The sequence below is a fragment of the Patagioenas fasciata genome, chromosome Z (assembly GCF_037038585.1).
Source record: "Patagioenas fasciata isolate bPatFas1 chromosome Z, bPatFas1.hap1, whole genome shotgun sequence".
In the NCBI taxonomy this organism is placed as follows: domain Eukaryota; kingdom Metazoa; phylum Chordata; class Aves; order Columbiformes; family Columbidae; genus Patagioenas; species Patagioenas fasciata.
The window spans coordinates 44,430,919-44,450,536 of NC_092560.1; the positions used below are offsets into that span (position 1 = coordinate 44,430,919).

A 19,618-nucleotide genomic window follows, 5' to 3' on the forward strand; every position below is an offset into this window, starting at 1 on the left:
CAAGAGACCTATGATGCTCAAGAAGTAAAGCCCAGTTTGTTGGCTGTAGCTTATGAGTTGAGCATTGCTTTAACTCACTCTTCTCTATCTTACTGGCAGAAGAAAGGAAAATGGCGTAGTGGTGTAACAGGGGCTATAACAGCTTCCTATCATTTGGATCTTGCATCATGTTGACCAGAACAACTTAAAGCCCCACATGGGATTAACCTTTCATCTTTTTTCTATGTATTATTTAAACCAAATTTCCAATCAGAATGATTGTAGATTTTTGAAAAACATTTCTAAGAATTAAATATTTTCATTCAGGGAGTAAGAAATGTGAAGTCATTGATGCATTCCTGTGATTCTTACTAGGAAATACGAATATTTTTAAAACTACATGAATGCCTGTGGTGTATAATACTATTACACACTCATCTGCCAAGCACCATGTTAATCTGATGTTATTTAATGCCACCAGTGTTTAGTTCTGTGGTCCTCATCCAGGCACTTTTCAGAAGATATTAGCCCTCTCAGTGACAAGCCCTGTCCCTATAAGTACCTCCATGTCTAAAATAATTCACACTGAGCATAGAGGAATTGAGGATTTTGCTAGGATTTGCCTAGGTCTCTGCGTGGAACTACCTCTACAAAAAGCTTAGTTATAGCTCTCTATTATTTTTGGCTGATATCAGACAAAAAAATGAAAGTGCTGGGTTTTCCACAGTGGTTCCCAGGCAGTTTCCTGCAGACAGAGTGACCACAGATCACAGGACGTCTTTTAACAATTCAGTGACTGAGAGGTCTCCCAAAGCCACTTCAGCTCAGTTCAACTGAGCTCAAAGACTAACATTGCTGATGGGCTGCTCCATGGATCACAAGAGATTCACAAATCCAGCTTTGCAGTTAATGTCTTTTATCAAGCAAACTAAAGATACCAGAGCTAAAAGTCTAAAAGAGAGCCTCATTTAGTGCAGTAACTTGAGTTACTACAAGTTACTTACTGAGTTACTACTAGAATAACTAAGTGGCTTGCCTCTCAGGTGCATCTTAGGTACTCTTCTTGGCGTGATACAGAGACAGGTAGTTAATTTTAATGCTCTGGATCATGCCCTCAGGATGAAACATGTAATTTTTAGGCATTTCAGTACATAAATTGCAGAACACATAGGTGCTCAAGATTTTGCCTACAATCATGTCACTTTCTCACTATAAAAGGTATCCCTTCAGCTAAATGTAGTTTTACTGCTGAAGAACTAAGGGATATGGTGCTGTGACAATATTCTTGTTTCTTTCCCTTGTCATTGTTAAGAATAATACCATCATCCCTTGAGTACATGGTTTCCAAATATCAACTACCTTCATATAGAAGTTTGTTTTTTGCACACACACAGTACAAAATATACTTGTATGTCTCTACATATATCTACATTTTCACAGGGTAAAGTAGTTCTCTGTCAGTAATGGGATCCTACTCAGCAGATGTCAATTGCATCTGATTACAGACATAGAAATAAATCAGCATACAGACTTTTCTGAGATCCTTTTAGTCATCTACAGTCCCTTTGAACTAAAATTTTCATCAGCTTTCTTCTGTAAAACATTTTCTGAGGACATGACCATATGAAAGGTTGTTTTGCCCATGTTTTGAGCTAAGCAGAAGTAGCCTGCAGACAATAAAAATATATAATATGTTCTGTTAGCATGTCTTGAAACTAAGTTAATGAATTCTGCCAAGAGGCAGAAGATATTAATGTATCAATGGATTTAAGCTAATATAATACAATAGGATTAGGCTCAAAGCTGATTTATATTCTGTGCTCTCAGAAAGCTGACTGCAATCTTCAGTGAAGTAATTCCTTGAGTCCTTCTCATGTTTGCTACCTATGTGTTATTGCAGTTCATTCTCTTTGTGAAGCTTTTCCACCTTACAGGTTTAATTCTCCTGGTGCTGAAAGCTTTTACCCACTGCAGAAGATCATGTCAATGCTCAGCACATCACAGGAGCAAGACCACAACACTCCACGTTTCTCACAGAGTTCTCAAGATGCAAGAATGCAGCAAAGCCATTTGGAGAAAATATTAACTGCCATCATGCATTGTCCTATTTAAAAATGTGTAACTTTTTTTTTTTTTTTTTTTTTTTAGGTAACGGTGATGATTTTTCAAAATGAGTAAAGATTCTGGTTGCCTCTATTCTACGATTTTCAGCATGAAAGATTTTTAAAAATGCATATTTTTAATGCAGAAGTGCCTAACCTATCACATGTTGAAAAGCACAGCCTTTGAAACTGTTTCATCTTGAACAATAGACTTCTGTGACTTGTCAGTTTGAGAACATTTTATTTTGAATATCTGGAGTATACAACTTCACCATGTTTGCCTGAACATCAAAAGTTTTCTCAATATTAGTTTAGCAAAAACTTTCACTTTACACAAGTGAAGTGGAATGGACTTTACTAAGGCTTATGGAATTCTTCTAAACCTCATGGAAGTCTTGCTATGTTGACATATTTTTCTGGGGAAAATAAACATGACTATTCACTGTTCTAGGTGAGTATACATGTGAAATGATAACACTTGAAAGAAAAAAAAAAAAAGAAAGAAAAGAAAATATAAACCCCTAGGCATTTAGGTAAAAGTGACTGCAGCTTTACGCTTGATTGAAGATGAACAGGTTTTGGTATGGACACTTATTCTGTGCAAGTGAGGAACAACTTCCCTGTTTTTCTCTGCTAACTGTTTAACTCTCTGACAACTACAAGAGAGAATTTGTTTTAAAAGCATGAGGTACCCAAAAAAGGAGACTGAACCATTCATTTGGAGAATGCCAAAAAGGTTATACTGATTTGTTACTTCATATGATTAAGAGAGCAATGTGTCTGCTGTAATTTCTTATTTCGTATTTATTTGCTAACTAAATAGATGGCTTAATATGTTGCTCTTTCAGTGAACAAATTGTTTGTGTAAGCTTGCTTTGTATTGCATAAAAGAAGCTTGAAAATCATTGACCAGCTAATCCTTGCCTAATACCTGGAAAATTCAAAGGGATTGATGAAGATTTTATTAACTCTGAGCATTAAATATTACCTTTGAAGAGATGTTCTGTCATTATTCAGGCAACATGATAAATATCATAGTGGTACTTCACAAATTAAAGCTAATATCTGAGAAAACTTGTAGAGTTTCTCTTGTCCCAGACTGCCAGAGCTCTTCTTTCAGACACACAGTCATCTACACCTTCTCCGATTTACCCCTCTGGCTGAAGCTTTATTGGGTACGTACATCTGAACACCCAGTGTCCTGTTATGCAATGTAAGTTACTCCAAAGTTCCAACGCGGTAACCAGATGCTTTAAAACATTAGACCCTAACTTCCAGTAGCTTCTGTGCAATAGTAATGCTCAAGTAATAACCTGTGCTCTTTTAGCAGATCTAGTTTACAGCCATATAACCTCACAAGGACAGACCATTGCTTGAGGACTTTGAGCAACTGCTTTAGTAGAAAGGGCAAGAACATAAGTATGTTTCCTGAGCAGCTGTTTGTGTGTGGGAACAGCTTAAAAAGCTAGGATGTGGTCCTAGCATTTGTGATATCTCCAATTAAGAAATGTCATGTTTGCTCATTTGTAGTTCCATTTTCTCTCTTCAACTTTACATCCCTTTATCTTCAGTTTGTCTTTTAGCTTCAATAGTAATCTTAAAGTTGCTCAATCAAAAATGGCATATTTCTTGATTACAAATGTTTTACAAAGTGAAGAGCATTTATTCTGTGCTCTCTTAGCCAAAGATTAATGCAACATGAGAAATGTTGTATTAAAAGTAAAAATTAATCATCAACGTCATAACATCTTTGGTCCAGAAATTTCTCCTAATACAGATTTATTGGAAATTTGCCACTAAATTAAACTGCTATACTTCCTTCCTCTACCAACTCCATGCTAATTTCAACAAATACAGCTTTGGAAGGCATTAATTTGATTTATTTTTCCAGTTCTAAGGTGAAACTTCTGGATGGAAAAAAAAAACAAAAGGAAGAAGAGAAACCACTCCACAAATTTTAGGTCAGTGACATGTTAGAGGTGGGATTCCATAGGCTGTTGTTAAAGTCATGGCCATGTTTACACCCAGTCATGTGTAAACATGGAGTCCTGTAAAACCCTATTGATGTTGCTAATAACAGACCATATATTTTGTACTGACTCTGCAAGCCTCAGGACTGAGGCTTGTCACAGCCTTCCTCCATCTGAGTTTTTTTATTCTGCCTGCAGCTTTGTTTTGCCTGGTTTAGCTGTGACAGCAATTCCTCTGACAGGCTGTCTATGGCTAATTTGTTCTAACTATTATTTTTGTATAGCGCAGAAACATTTTTTATATTGATAGTAACAAGTAGTCATCCTATATAGTGTGAGATACAAGTCTTACACATTATGCAAAGAAGCACAGATCTGGTACAACAGCAGAAGCTTTGCACAGGGGAGGCACAGGCTGTGCCGTAGAACATGGGTTGAGAGATGAAGCACAGGATTGATCCTGGAGACCTCACAGCAATAAACAACTCGCCAGTACGTAACGAAGAAATGGTGTGCAATATACACAAAACAATCTAAAGTATTAATACAGTAAATTTGGGTGTAACATGGAGCTGCAGACTACTGAAGAAAAGGCAAGCTGTAAAGATGTGGTAGGAAACATAAAAATAACCCCAGGTGGATCCTAGAGTGGGAAAGAAATAACCAATGTGAACATCACAATCCTCCAGGCAAAGGACACTGGATGATGACAACTCTCCATAACTCACCTCGAACCACGAGGATGACCACACTGACATTAAGGACTGAAAGGAGCAGAGGAGGCATGAGCACAGCACCAGAAAACCAAACCAAACCAAGCCAAGCCACCAACCTACAAAAAAAACAACAACAACAAACAAACCAGAAAATGTGTGTATTAAAATTTAAATTGTGTTGTTACTATTATTCATTTTTTTCTGTGTATTCTAACTGTATTATTCTTATTTTTCTGTAATAGTTAGACCTAGACTAATAATAATTCTTGAATTACATTGTCCAGATGTTGGTGATACTAACAATAAATTCATGGATTTATATGTAAAGTGTGTTTCATCTTTGTCCATAAACAACATTTTGGAAGTAACTCATGTATTGATGTGACATTGTGCCATTACATTTCTCATCTGGGTGAATATTCAGGAAATTCAGCTAGCAGTAAATGTGTCCCCAGGAGACTCATGACATCATATAAGAATGATGAAATGGGAACTACACATGCAAACAAAGGCAAATAACTGTATGTCAGAATCCCCAACCATTGCTAAGACTTCATTTTTTCGTAAAATATCTTAAATCTCTTGTTTCTATATATACTACTTTTTGTTTGTTTTTTAAATAGTCTGTAAAGAAACTTTTGAGTTAATGGTAAAAGGGACCTTCTTAGAGCTAGTAAATCAAAATTACATCTATCATATATCCTAGTTATGAGCATTAACATTGGTTTTCTTTCTCACACTCATGGGAGTAAAAGACAGGCAGAGTGAAGAGCTGGTCAGGCAGTCACCACAAGGTAATTTAGTGCTTTTTGTATAGCATTGTCAAGTGGCCTGTCTCATAAATGGCAGATTCAACATGTTAGCATCTAAAGTGAGTTAATGTGGACTGAAATATGCTTTAATGGTCATTGCTTGAAAATGCACTTTCCTTTTGAAGTGTGTTCAGGTCTTTAGTCCACTGATTCAGTTCTCTCTCACTTTTTTTTTTTCCCAAATGCTTATAGCCAAAAATGCCATTGCCATACAGCGGAAGATTTTTGTCACTGAACCTACCATTCTCAGCATTTCATAATTCCTGGTGTCTGCTAAAAATATACCTAGAAAAGGAAGACTGATTTTCCAACATGCCTCTTTCCTGTCAGACAGCTACAGACATTCAAATAGTCCTCAAGAAAAATTCTTTTAACTCCTTTCTACCTCAAAGCTTTTGGCAGTACTGAGGTAATGTAAAACAGCTTCAGCCTCATCTCTTGTAATTCAAGTGTCTCTATGAAACCTTGTGCTATAACCAATGAACCATTTCACAGTGCATGTAAGACTAGAAATGCTTTTGGTTATCAGTTTTCTGAATTGTGTCAATATGTTTCATTAGTGAAAAATCATATTCCAGAGGAGACCACAAGAAAAGGAGAAGCCACAACTGTCTTACCTAAGCCATTTGCTAGAAATTTGCAGAGGCAAAGACAGTGGCACTTAAATTTAAAGGAATTTTTCTTCCTTAAATTTCAGTTTTGCTCACACACTTGTTCAGAATAATGGGAAAAATTAACTAAAATTACTGGTGCTGAACAAGAAAACTTTTGCCTCCCAATAAACATACATCAGTTGGCTTAACACAAGACAAAAAACCCCAGCCAGGGTAGATAAAAAGCTAACAGGCATCCTCAGATAACAGAGAGCTCCATGATCCTAAAGCAAACCTGATTTTCCTATCGAGCCCTCTTGCCTGGTGAGACAGCTGCCCCAGCTACACGCTTTTACCCTCCTCCAGGAACACTTCCGCATTGCTGGGGAACTATCAGGCAGTGCTGACTGAACTGTTACTCCTGGGTGCAGCTGCAGGTGCTTCCACACAGGTCCTGCCTGCACCAGCAAGGGTGATTGCACCACTGAAGGTTTACCTGGGTCTTTCGCAAACAGGAAGCCACCAAAGTTCATCCCAACTTCATGCCTACTTCTTCCCCAGACTAAAGCTACCTAAGGGATCTCTTAATCAGCTCACATGTTCAAACAGTGCTCCAACCAGAAACTTCTACCTCTTTAAAATAAGTAAGTTTTGGACTCATTTCTGTAAAACAAAAATGTAGAAAAAAAGTAAACGCAAAGCTCTTGTTTCAGGTCTTTAGACCATGCATTACTTTTTCTTTTCTCTTTACTAGATTCAGGAGGGTACTTCCTCCAGAGAGGTCTTGCTCTTCTCAGCTACCACATTTATCCCATGTGTATGTCAGACTATTTAATCACCCTCCCTGCTAAAATGGTATCTCTTCTTTCCTGCTGGAATTCGTCTTCAGTTCTGACAACTGACTTTTTTCCACCTTTAACTTCTAGCACTTTTCCTGTGTATCTGTATATACAAGATATCTCCTCTTCATTATTTCTGCAGCCTGCTGGGTGGAAGAAAACACAAACAGTCCTTTGCTTTTTCACTGCTTAGCACACTCGTCATCAGAAAACAATCTATTAGGTGCCTCTAACTCCTAATTCCTGGCTTGCTGCAGGAAAGCTTTTAAGGTAAGAGGAGGGCCTGATAGAAATCAGCAGAGACACAGAGGGGCCTGCTCTGGAACTCTCTAATTTTTGACCTGCAAGTAGGAAACTGTGTCTGTATAGTAACTAACAGAGTATTGCTCACAGTTACTGATTTCTTGCATCCAGGTAACACAATTTTCACATTGCTGTGCTCTCCTGCCTAGCAAGGTGGAGTTGAGGACCTGGACAGGTAGCCTGGTGAAGATAGGGTGATTGTCTTGTCACAAAAGATTGCCTGCACACGGGTGTTTTCCAAGTCTACAAGCTTTCTGCTACTTTTCCTCCAATTGTTGGTGGGTATATATAGGTATAGTCCTTACGTGTTCTGTAACTATTATCAAAGAAAGACACAAACACTCTGGGGAGGAAAACACCCTCACTAAACCAGTACAGTGTTTTCTTAGCAAAAAACACACACTATGAAGTCAGAGCAGTATCGTCAAACTTTTCATTATAAATTTTAATTAACTGGGAGTATTGCTATAGCAGATTAGATCCTCTGCTTAGTGATTGGGACCCCATTTAGATGTGTACTATATATAAAACGGAACGATGTTCATCTTAACTCCTTTTTTTTTTTTTCTTTTTGTTGGCTTTCATTATGGAAGCAACTGAACTGAAACTGAAATTTATCAACACTTTTCTGTATACTAGTTTAAAAAGTCAAATAATTGCTCAGAAATAAACTTCATACAAACCGCTTCTATACCAAATAATTACAAAAGCATATCCTAGTGCTTTGTGCTATTCAAATAAGACCACAAATAAACAAGATACAGAGATGAAAAATCTTCCTGATTCTTAGAGGACTGCTAGCTTTCAAACCACAAAGTACTCGTTTTTGCTATAACTGATTTCAACAGCAAATTGGAGAAAATCCAAATCGTCATCTTTTTTCAGCATGTTTGCCTGCAAGCCACCTTCCAGATATATTTGTCTATTTAGCTCTGAAAATATGTTTTGAATATATTTTTCCATTAATTGACACCATTTCAAAGATATGAAAGTAATGGTTATAATACACAAGTGTGTCTAGAGTCACTTGCTTCATCACAGTTCCCTGAAGAACAGCTGAAGTCAGACACCATGTTAAGGCCACACAACTACAATCTGGTCTAGTGAATCACACAAATCTAGCAACAGAATTCCCCTGGGCTGCTTGGTAACTCTTATATAGTTATTGGAAAGCAAGTTAAATTCCCTGTCCTATTTTCTGCATCATCTTTCCAAACTTCCATTCCATGTTCCTAGTAAGAAGCTGGTAAAAACGAAAAGTGGATATGGCCTGGATTTCTACTGACCTGCCTTTGTGTCACAACTGATAGCCCCCGTGATAGGTTTTCAGTTACTAGCAACAGCATGAGATTGAGAACTAGTGTTTATTTTAATTGAGAAAATAAAAACCTTAATTATCTTCAGGTGTTTTTCTGTCCTATGTACAACCACATCACTCTCTTTCCCCACAGTGCACTTCAGCCCAGTTTGCTAAGACAGTAGGTCTTATATGATGCCATTGCTTGTCTGTCAGTTCATAACTAAGCCCATGGGTCTAGCACAGGCTCACAAAGAAGATTAAGGGATGGAAACCTCTTTCATATGAGGAAAGGCTGAAAGAGCTGGGACTGTTCAGCCTGGAGCAGGCTTAGGGAGGTCTCATCAATGTGTACAAATACCTGATGGCTGGGAATGAAGAAGAGGGAGCCAGACCCTTCTCAGTAGTGCACACTGACAGGACAAGAGGCAATAAACACAAGTTAAAAACTGGAAATTCTGTATAAACACAAGAAAATGCTATTTTTTATTGTGACAGTGGTCAAATATGGGACCAGACTGCCCAGAGAGGTTATGGAGTCTCCATTATTAGAAGCTTTCAAATCCCAGTATGGTCCTGGGTAAACTACCCTAGCTGACCCAGCTTGAGCAGCAGTATTTGGACTGGATGATCTCAAGAAACTCCTTCCAAGCTATGCAGTTCTGCGATGCTGTATTAATCTCTTGATCAAATTCAGCCACATTTCCTAGAAGAGTGGCTCACTTCAGCATTTTAAGTTCCTAAAACTTTATGGAAATATGTAAGATACAAGGAGAGAAAAAGTGAACACCACTTTTGCTGCTGCAGGGAAGAGAAGTAGCACTCTGTACTCCCTCAGCAGCAATATCCCACTCCCTAAATGGGATACAGGTTTATCAGAATGGGTGTACTAGCCCTTGCATACCTGCAAACTGCCATCATAGGCATCTTTACTTGCCTGACTTGTGAGCTTCTCCTTTCTTTGCAAAACAGGTCCTCTGCCCCATGCTGCAACAGTGGATACTGGAGGATGTGGAATTATTGGAAAAGGAAGTGTTTCAGTGAGAAGATTCTGGAAGACATTGGAAGTGGAAAGGGGGAAAGTGGAAAAGCAGAGAGGCAGCTGGCATGGGAAGAGCTGAGGTTACTTCAGGACATAACCTTGTGTAAAATCAGGCTTTACACATTGTACTACTCATAGGATGACTTGTTTGATGCACAGACTTAGAGCCATTACAGCACTGAATGCTGTTTCTGTATCACACAGCACTTTCACACAGCAGAGCAGGGAGCATTACCATGATGCACTGCCTAGGCTACTCCATCCTTCTTCTAAAAGGAGTAATTCTTTCACATGGAGTACTATACTGCAATAGCTGTTCTTCTTCCAGGCTAGTGCACTGCTACACAGAACGGCCTCAGGTCTCTCTTTATACACAGATTGAGTCAGCTTGCACTTCCCAATGATTCTGCAGGAGTAAGAACAGAGAGCTTGGAGAGAGACACAGCTCTCTCAGTCTCTCCTCGTAAGAAAGGTGCTCTAGGCCCCTAATCATCTTTGTAGCCCACCACTGGACCCCCTTCAGTAATTCCTTTTCTTTCTTAAACTGGTTATCCCAGGACTGGACACAGTACTCCAGATGTGGCCTCACCAGGGCAGAGTAGAGGGGGATGATAACCTCTCTTGACCTGGTGGTCACACTTTTCCTAGTGCACCCCAGGGTACCATTGGCCTTCTTGGCCACAAGGACACATTGTTGACTCATGGTCAACCTGTTGACAGCCAGAACTCCCAGGTCCTTCTCTGCAGTGCTGCCAGAACTCCCAGGTCCTTCTCTGCAGTGCTGCCTTCCAGCAAGTCCACCCCAACCTGTGTTGGGACCTGTGGTTATTTCTCCCCAGGTGCATGGCCCTACACTTGCCTTTGTTAGAGTTCATCAGGTTCTTCTCTGTCCAGTCCTCCACCCTGTCCAGGTCTTGCTGAATGGCAGCACAGCCTTCTGGTGTGTCAGCCCTTCCTCCTAGTTTGGTATCATCAGCAAATTTCCTGAGAGTGCACTCAGTCTCTTCATCCAGGTCATTGATGAACAGGTTGAACAGGACTGGACCTAATACTGACCCCTGGGGAACCCCACCACCTACAGCCCTCCAACTAGACTGCACCATTGATCACAACCCTCTGAGCTCTGTCATCCAGCCAGTTCATGATCCATCTCACCATGCACTCATCCAACCCACACTTCCTGAGCTTACCTATGAGGATGTTGTGAGAGACAGTGTCAAAAGGCTTGCTGAAGTCAAGGTAGACAACATCCACTGTTCTTCCCTCATCTACCTAGCTAGTCATGCCATTGTAGAAGGCTATCAGGTTGGTCAACCATGATTTCCCTTTGATGAACCCATGCTGACTACTCATGATAACCTTCTTTTCTTCTGCATGCTTGGAGATGATGTCCAGAATGAGCTGTTCCTCACCTTTCCAGGGATGGAGGTGAGGCTGACTGGCCTGTAGTTTTCTTCTCACCATTTTGAAGACTGGAGTGGCTTTCCTCCAGTCTTCAGGCACCTCTCCTGTTCTCCAAGATCATTCAAAGTTGATGGAGAGCAGTTTAGCAGTAACATCTGCCAACTCTCTCAGCACTCGTGGGTGCATCCCATTGGATGACTCTTGCTTTCCTGCAGTCAGGGAATTATACAGGAAAACAGTGTGTGAATCAGCTGCTCAGACACTGTTCCTGTACTTACTAGATCTGAAGCTGTTTTTTTTTAGTGCAACAAAGTGATGGATGGTGACAAGGATTCCAATGCCCTGGAAGAGCTGTTGAGTCATGAAGGTGGGTCTGAGAAATCTGACAGCAAAAGCAGGCAGATTAGTTTGATTTAGTAGCAGCTGTTAATCTCTGAAAGGAACAGACCTACTGAGAATAATATTAGGAAGCAAAAGAAGTCTTAGAAAAACTACCTGAACAGCACAGCTAGCTCATCAAGAAGTTTTATTTGAAAAAAAGGTGTGCACCAGTAAACACAGAGCTTGCACCTGCTTACCGACTACCATCCAGGGAAATAGCCCATTCTAGCCATTCTGTATTAGTGAAACACATTGTGAGCATGATATCCCTTCGTCAGAATTTCAGAAATTGACTGTTTACTTAAGAACTAGAGGCAAGAACAGCAACTATGAAAAGTATACATCTCCCTGAAGCATTTGCAGAGATATAAATGAATATTAAGGATGATGGTGACTCTTTGATGTACGGGGCATAGTTTCAGACAGTCAGGGCCTTGGCTAACTCTCCATGCCCATTCTGATACTGGAACTAATTACTTCTCCAGCTTTACATTACTCTGGGCCTTAACTCCTGGATAGCATCCCAGTGTGTTAGCAGGCTTTCTTTGGCAGGTGGATTCCCAGGAATGCCTTTGAGTATCCATTAGAACAGAACCGTGTTTAAAGGCAGGAGTTGAACCTTACTGTTGGAATGATAAAGGACTCAGCATTCTGATTCAATGTGAATCACGCAAAGCCATTTATTACAGAAACAAGCCTCCTTATATATGCAACTATGATCTGATCACGCATCCACGCTCCAAGCATGCATTCGCTAATTGGATATTATCTATGTTCACGAGCTGTCCACACGCTGAAGTCTCACTGCTGATAGGTCCGTTGATTTACACCACGTTTGGGCCTTGTTATTTCAGAGATGCTTCTCTCCCACAGCAGGTCCTCTTCCCAGCTTTGAAATTCCTGGCTGGTTCAGTAACAAATCTCCATCTAACAGCAACCCCTCCACAATTCCCCCTTTTTGTTCTTGAACCAGCCAGGCCCCATTTTCAGTGTGCTGAATCATCTTTGAAATACACTGCAATATACAGCACATGATTAACACAATAATTACAGTTACATATAATGCAATTAAGCCTTACTTAATAAGATCAAACAACTACCCACTTATTCCAAAATTATAAGCTACATGTCAAACCTTAACTTTACTACGGCAATCTTATTAATGTACTGTTCTAGTTTGCCTAAAGCACTTATTAATAGATTCAGAATAATCAAACAAGTTAATACAGCACAACCATAATCCTAACGTTAAAACTAGAAAATTTATAACTGCGTGATTTTGTAGATTTTGTAGGAATGTCTCATAATTTTACTTCATTTTTGCATTGACTATCTAAGTGTAATATCACCCTTTTGGCTCTCCTGCTGATTGTTCAAATTGCCATTCTCCACAGAAGGTGCACCACCTGCTTGCTAATAGGCTTCTAGACCACCAGGTCTGTGAGCATCTATAACACTGAATTAGGATCCATGGTTTGCATCTGAAACAGTCCTCACAACTTATCTCCCTCCTGTCCATCTGCATCCACTGAATCTTTGTTGTCTTTATTCAGCCATGGCTTAACCCATTTCGCGGGAATCCACTTCAATCCTTGGCCTGTAATGGCACAAGCATAACCTTTCCCCAGGTTATCAATTGATGTGGCCTTTTCCATTGACTAGTGATTTGACCATAACTAATGTAGGTTCTTTCTGATTTAGTATGGTTTTGGGTCATACTTGCAAAGTATTTCATCACATACAATGCTTTTGACAATTGGTTTTGTGGTGTTTCCCCTACTTCCCTCTTTTTTTAAACAAACAAACAAACAAACAAACAAAGTTCGGAATCAGATACGTGCATTGAATCTTGACTACATACTCAAAATAACAAATCAAATTTAGAGGTTCCTCCTTAAAAAGCTCTAAGTAATTTAAAGCTGAGCCAAGTTCTGCTAATTGGCTTGAACCTTCAATAATTTTTACAGAATTATACCAATCGTTATCTTCACACCAAACCATTACAGCTTTATGAGACTTCCCAGAACCATCAACAAAAACTGTGCAAGTATGTAGGATCAGACCAAATACAAGTATGGCCTATGACCTGATGTTAAAGACTTGCAGGTTCTGCAGCAATTTACATTTATGCATGCCAAAAGTTGTGCTGTTAAGAAAACCAGCTAGTGCAATTTACAAGGACATAGATTACAAATAAAAAAAAATCAGAATTAAATTTCACAAGTGGTACATATATGACAAAAGGATCATGGCCTATTAAGACTTAAATTCATTCCCTACATTTTCTTGATCAGAGTGACAATTGGTATGTAACAGTTGGTATATCAATCTGCTAGCAATCTCATTATACTGTCCCACAATAGCCACAGGTTGTTTCATAGACAAATCTGCAAGTCCAATCGAATGCAGTCAGCCTGTAAGGTTTTCATAAATTTATTCCTCAAAGTTTCTAAGTCCATTTTGGCTGTCATATTTATTGGATATTGTTTTCCCTTACTGGATCCAAGTCCTGTTTCAGTTCATTTAGTGTAGTATTTGCTTTATCGAAACATTGGCTGTTAATACTAATGGAAATGCAGCATCCAAAATTTCCTGGGAGATTTCTCACTTGCAGCAAGCAGATCTGCGCCATCCAAGCAGCTTCTTGTAGGACATGCAACTAAACAGAATTCTCAGAAAACATTATTTAATCTTACAATTTACTTAACAAATCCTGACCCAAGAGAGGTATAGGACTTTCTGGCAACTACAAGAATTCATGTATTAAAACTTTTTTACAAATTTGGCATTCTATTGGTCTCAAAAAACAGCCTTTCTTCTGTTCTTTCCCATGACCTCAAAAACTAGCACGATGAATTTACTAAGAAGTCTCTTACAACCAGTTACCACAGAATAACTCTATTAAAAAAAAATTTTTTTTGTTTCATTTCCCAGCTTCATTAGAACTATGGACCCACTGGTAATGCCTTTAAATTTCAACCCTCAGACTCCTTGATGCAGTATTACAGTTCTCTAGCAGTAACATTGCTGGGGGGGGCATAAAACCTCCCTCTTGACCCCATCTGGGATGGCAGGATCTCCAGCCCAGCATGAAAACAAATCAATTCCAACTCCACATCAAACCAGCCTGGCTCCACTCCACACCCAAATTAGTACCAGTCTGACCCAGAGAAGTACTGAGCACTCTGACCCCCGCAAAGCTAACCAGTGTGAAAAGAGGAGGTAAAATTGTGAGCTCTTTCCCCAGATGTGCCAAAACCTAGGAAACAAGACAAAAGCAAAAAGAAACATCAACAACCCCTGATTCAAAGCTGAGAAGCAACACAGTGCCACAACAAGGATGGATGACAATACTTCAGGAAAAAAAAAAAAAAGAGCAGGGGGAGTAAAGTCCCCTTTCTCCGCTTAGCAGCGGGAAAGCGGGTTTTTCCATTTTTTTTCCCTTCTTTCTCTTCTTGCTGCAGTTCAGATATAACCAAGGCCACACAGCTGGTGTAATCGTTGGTACGAAGTGGGAGGCTCTGGCAAACTCTTTGATTGCAATGACCTGAGTTTATCTGGCAGTTTCACATAGGCCCGAAATCCATGTTCAGGAACAGGTCTGGGATATTTTGCTTTTTTGTTCTCCCATTTCACTCCAACCATAACACACTTCATACACAATTCCAACCAGCTCAAGAGTTGCCACACTCCTCAGCCCCATTTACCTTTTACAATTTACAGATGTCAAAAAACAGTATATTAAGCATCAATGCATTATTCCGTTTTCCTAGATTCCAAATCAGTTCATATTCTAGCAGCTTTTAAATACAACCTCATACAATATCAAGTTCACATTCATCATAGCATTCAGGTGGTTGGTTGGTTGTTGTGGGTTTTTTTGTTTGTTTGTTTTTGTGTTTGTTTTTGTGTTTATTTTTGTTTTTGTTTTTTCAATGCAAAGCAAAGTTTAACAATTTAAATTCTTTTCTGGTCTCAAAATTACTAGACGACAATATAAGCACAAGGATGCATCCTAAGGGGGAGCAAGGTGGAATTTTAGCAGTGAAATTTTAGCAGTGGAACCGGTTCCCATTTTGTAATTATCTCCCCAAACAAAATTCTTTTGGTACCAAATATAAATATGCAAATTAAAATACTGAGCTCAGATATGAAAACCAAATTAAAATATGCAAACAGATCACAATTACACTTATTCAAACCAATATCTCAATTATAGCATTGCACCTTTGAAGCTCTTACTGCTCAGCCAACTGGAGGTACTGCTGGGTCTCCCTGACAAAACAGGTCAGTGCACACTGGAGCCCCATTGGCACCCCCCCCCGCCGCCGCTGCAACAAGCTGGACCAGGCAAGGTTTTTATTAGTGTCTCATCTGGTGCGCTACAACTGTTATCCCAAAACTAGGATTCTTTACTTGGTGTGCATACAAAAGAGCCAAATCCAGCACATCGAGATGAGACACAGCCTGTCACAGAGTTGCGCAAGTCTGGATACCGGAATAAAGCTAGCATGCTAGAAAGAAAAATAACAGCTACTACATACAAAATTTTACCATCACATTCATGCAGTGAAGAACTAAATTACTCATGATCTTCTGTATTATCACAAAATGCACATTTTGAGTCAACAGATTCTCATGATTTAACAGACTGTGAACTTATCGTACCATATAACAAAGACCTACCAAAATTGCAACATGCTTAAACAGATACTCACAAAGAAAACAGGTTAATAAGGAAAGCATCTTGCAGAATTTAACAAGTTTCCTGACCTGTGTGTTATCAGTTAAGTCTCTCAGCTTGTTGAAGTTCAAATCGCCCCGCCTGTAAAACTGTCTGAAATGATTTAATGATTTATTGTCTAAGTGCTTTCCTATGTTTTAAAACACCTCCCAAAACCAATTTTTTAGGAACACAACTGAAAACAGTCATTCCTGACCCCATCTTGCAAGTAAAGACCTTGAGAAGAGGGAGGGAGGGGGGGAAGCACAGGGCTGCTTGCAGCATGAGTGGGAAAAGCAGGGAGAAGGTTTTACGGCGCACTTAAAAACAACTAGTAAAACAATTAACTCACATTCCTGACAAGCTGCTTGATTTTCAGAGAGGCAGTACACAGGAGCACATAATATGTACTGTAAAACTCGCAAATGACATGCTGATAGCAAACATCAGCATTCTCTACTGCTAATTTCAACACCAGTGCTTCCTTAACTTCTAAGTTTTCAACCTGTTTATTGATGGCCTCTTGAAGGTGGTCAATAAATCACATGTAATTCTCATTGTGACCCTGATTAATAGTTGCAAATGATTTGGCTGCTTTGTTGGTTTCAGGAACCTCTCTCATAGCTTGATATGCAAGGTCTGCTGACTGCCTCAGGATTTCAGAAACTAATCGCACCTCTAATTGTGGTGTGTCAATTAGTGTCTGTTCCAAAAGTTGGGGGATATCTGCCCCTTTCAACAAATCCCCATCGTTCTGTCCTAAATGATCTATAGCTGTTACATTGCATAGGTCTACTTTTGCTTGAGTCTTTCATGGTTCTTATCTGATTTCGGGGCAACTCGTATGTATACTCCTTTAACTTTTCAAGAAAATGCTGCAAACCCTCATCCTCTTCCGAGTCATCAGATAACACGGACTTGAACGGTGCTGGAGAATCATTAGTAACAGGGGGGTTCGGAACAGTGCACATTCTCGCCAATACTTTCTAGCATCATAATTATTCATATAACCTGAGTTCTCAAGCGCATCCCCTTTCCCGACACCATCAGCATGACTGCATTGCCAAATGTTGGATTCACTCGCTAATAGCTGCTCTGATCTTTCACACAGTTCTTTTGCTCAGTTCTTATCTGGTGACTCCTTCTGCTCTCTCATGGAAGTTGGAGGGTTAAAAGGCAGTAAAAGCAGATACAAATTGGTAAAAGGACTTGTCTGCGACTTTAGCATTCTCAGCTTTCACAGGTTCTTTGGGCAAGTTGCCTGATTCCAATCCTTTGGACTTGCTGTTCTCATCAGGGTTGGATAATAGTGCAGGAGGACACCCGCTCGGCATTTTTCCTCCCCCCAGCCCTGGACTGCTGAGCTATCGGGGGTGCCAAAAGCACAGCAGGGGATGGAATAGGGAGGGTATCAAAGACACAAACCGGGTGAACTTCACAGCGACTTTCAGGATTCTTATTAGGCCGCAATGCTACAAAAACTCCAGCAGCAGCAGACTGTTCAGCCTTAAAATCTTTTATAAGTTTCCATGTAGTTACTAATGATTTAGCTTCTTTATCATCTCCATTGCCGACCTTATTCCATAATTTCTGCCCTTTGTCGTCCCAAAGTTAACGTTTAAAAGCCTTCTCGGTTTCTCCCAGGTAGCCGTTAATTCTACACCAAACTAACAGTCTACATATGTTACTTTCTTCCTATTTAAGTCCTCTCACAGAGAGAATATGCAGGAGGAGCTTAACTATGGCTTGTTCTTCATAAAATATGTTTTGCTCCATAACTTCACTCTTCCCTTCTCCTGCCCCCAGCTGCTCACCTTTTCCGGTGATCCGTTGACGAATTTAACCCCGGGGCATCCGTACGCCTCCGTCGGTCTTCAGTGCAGCTGATCCGCCTCCAGCTGGGCCACTCCAGGCTCTTCCCCAATCGTAGTGAGACGCCATTCAGAGTATCACGTTGGGGTCACCATTTGTTGGAATGATAAAGGACTCAGCATTCTGATTCAATGTGAATCACGCAAAGCCATTTATTACAGAAACAAGCCTCCTTATATATGCAACTATGATCTGATCACGCGTCCACGCTCCAAGCATGCATTCGCTAATTGGATATCATCTATGTTCACGAGCTGTCCACGCGCAGAAGTCTCACTGCTGATAGGTCCGTTGATTTACACCACGTTTGGGCCTTGTTATTTCAGAGATGCTTCTCTCCCACGGCAGGTCCTGTTCCCAGCCTTGAAATTCCTGGCTGGTTCAGTAACAAATCTCCATCTAACAGCAACCCCTCCACACCTTACTTCAGTGGAATCATAATAATTCTCTATATGTTATCCGCACAATGACATAATAGTAACACGCAGAGCTGTTCAACAACAGTAAAATGTTGGAAAGCAAAATGTGGGAAAGCAAGATGTGCGGTTCCAGCCACCTCGATGATAAAGAAAGATCAATACTAACATGACCATTTGGACGGCCAAAGACATTATACTAACATAATAATATATAAAGGGCCTTGGACAGATTACTTTGAAGTACGTTTCTCGCAATGGTAAAATGTTGCAGCCCAGACTCGTGAGAATGTTATCTTGGGCCGGATAACCGCTCCCAAGTGTCTGGAATGTGTGAATGTCCTTTGGCCTGGTCTGTGAATGAGTGGAAAAACAAGTGAGACAAACATCGCATGAGTTTAGTGTGTTCTTAATAACAATCTGTGGAAAAGTACCTTTTTGTAAACATCTTAGTCCAGGCCTGTACCTGTAAATCCTATAAACTGTCAATGGTGCATAAAGAAAGCAGCCTAAGCCTAGGCCTAATCGCCGCAAATGGTGCTCCATGTGAGCGTGTGACCCCTGGAAGTTCTTCATTGAGCAGTGTGTTTGGTGGCGACCACGCATTCCAAGGGGTGAGTAAATTTTATTTGTGGCCACATTAATCCCTACGGTATAGATAGGGACAAGAAGTCCTCGTTGAATGAGAGAGCTGCGGGATTGCATTAGTATAGGGCAAGCCACTTCTCAGGAACTTAAACTGTATTTGCAGGTTTTACTGCAGCTATTATGTTCTTCTGGGTATCGTACTTCTGAGAAGCAGGTAGCTTTGCTCCTGGTATGGGTGAGAGAGAATTGTGCTTGGTTTCTGAGTGAGGGGACGTTTGACAGTAAAATTTGGAAACAGGTCGGGGAACAGCTACATGCACAAAAGAATTCAGTTCCCAATAGTTTACATATTATTTGGAGATTGGTATACTCCAGTTGCAGTCGGCAGAGCACATACTGAAAGGACAAACAGGGGAGGATGGACAGAAGAACACAAATGAGCAGGTTGCTAATTATTTGAGTCTTGACAGCACTCATCCTTTAGAGTCAGGCTCGGTAGATATTGAAAAAAGAGTCAGTTTTACATCCATCATTAATGCCATCACAGCTGTGTAAAGATGAGGCCCGAATCTGTGTGGAGC

At 40.1% G+C, this 19,618-nt stretch overlaps 2 protein-coding genes across 13 annotated transcripts in view; one reads left to right on the plus strand and one right to left on the minus strand.

Moving 5' to 3' along the window:
* Positions 1-5,094, plus strand: part of FAM174A (family with sequence similarity 174 member A) — a 94,776-nt gene extending 89,682 nt beyond the window's left edge. For 2 of the 4 annotated variants that reach the window (XR_011736686.1, XR_011736689.1), the window contains 2 exons: positions 2,128-3,256; positions 3,973-5,094. Coding sequence is in view for 1 of the 4 variants with exons in the window: in XM_071802669.1 (XP_071658770.1) it covers positions 3,973-4,042 (70 nt within the window). In the remaining 3 variants the exon portion in view is untranslated. The remainder of the gene's footprint in view (positions 1-2,127; positions 3,257-3,972) is intronic. The other 2 variants (XR_011736687.1, XM_071802669.1) reach the window with 2 other exon arrangements.
* ST8SIA4 (ST8 alpha-N-acetyl-neuraminide alpha-2,8-sialyltransferase 4) overlaps positions 1-19,618 on the minus strand; it is a 134,165-nt gene that overhangs the window by 40,425 nt on the left and 74,122 nt on the right. For 6 of the 9 annotated variants that reach the window (XR_011736684.1, XR_011736683.1, XR_010653203.2 and 3 more), the window contains one exon: positions 4,780-4,883. Coding sequence is in view for 6 of the 9 variants with exons in the window: in XM_071802666.1 (XP_071658767.1) it covers positions 4,780-4,883 (104 nt within the window). In the remaining 3 variants the exon portion in view is untranslated. Of the gene's footprint in view, positions 1-3,753; positions 4,695-4,738; positions 4,884-19,618 lie in introns of those variants that run through there. The other 3 variants (XM_071802661.1, XM_071802663.1, XM_071802662.1) reach the window with 3 other exon arrangements.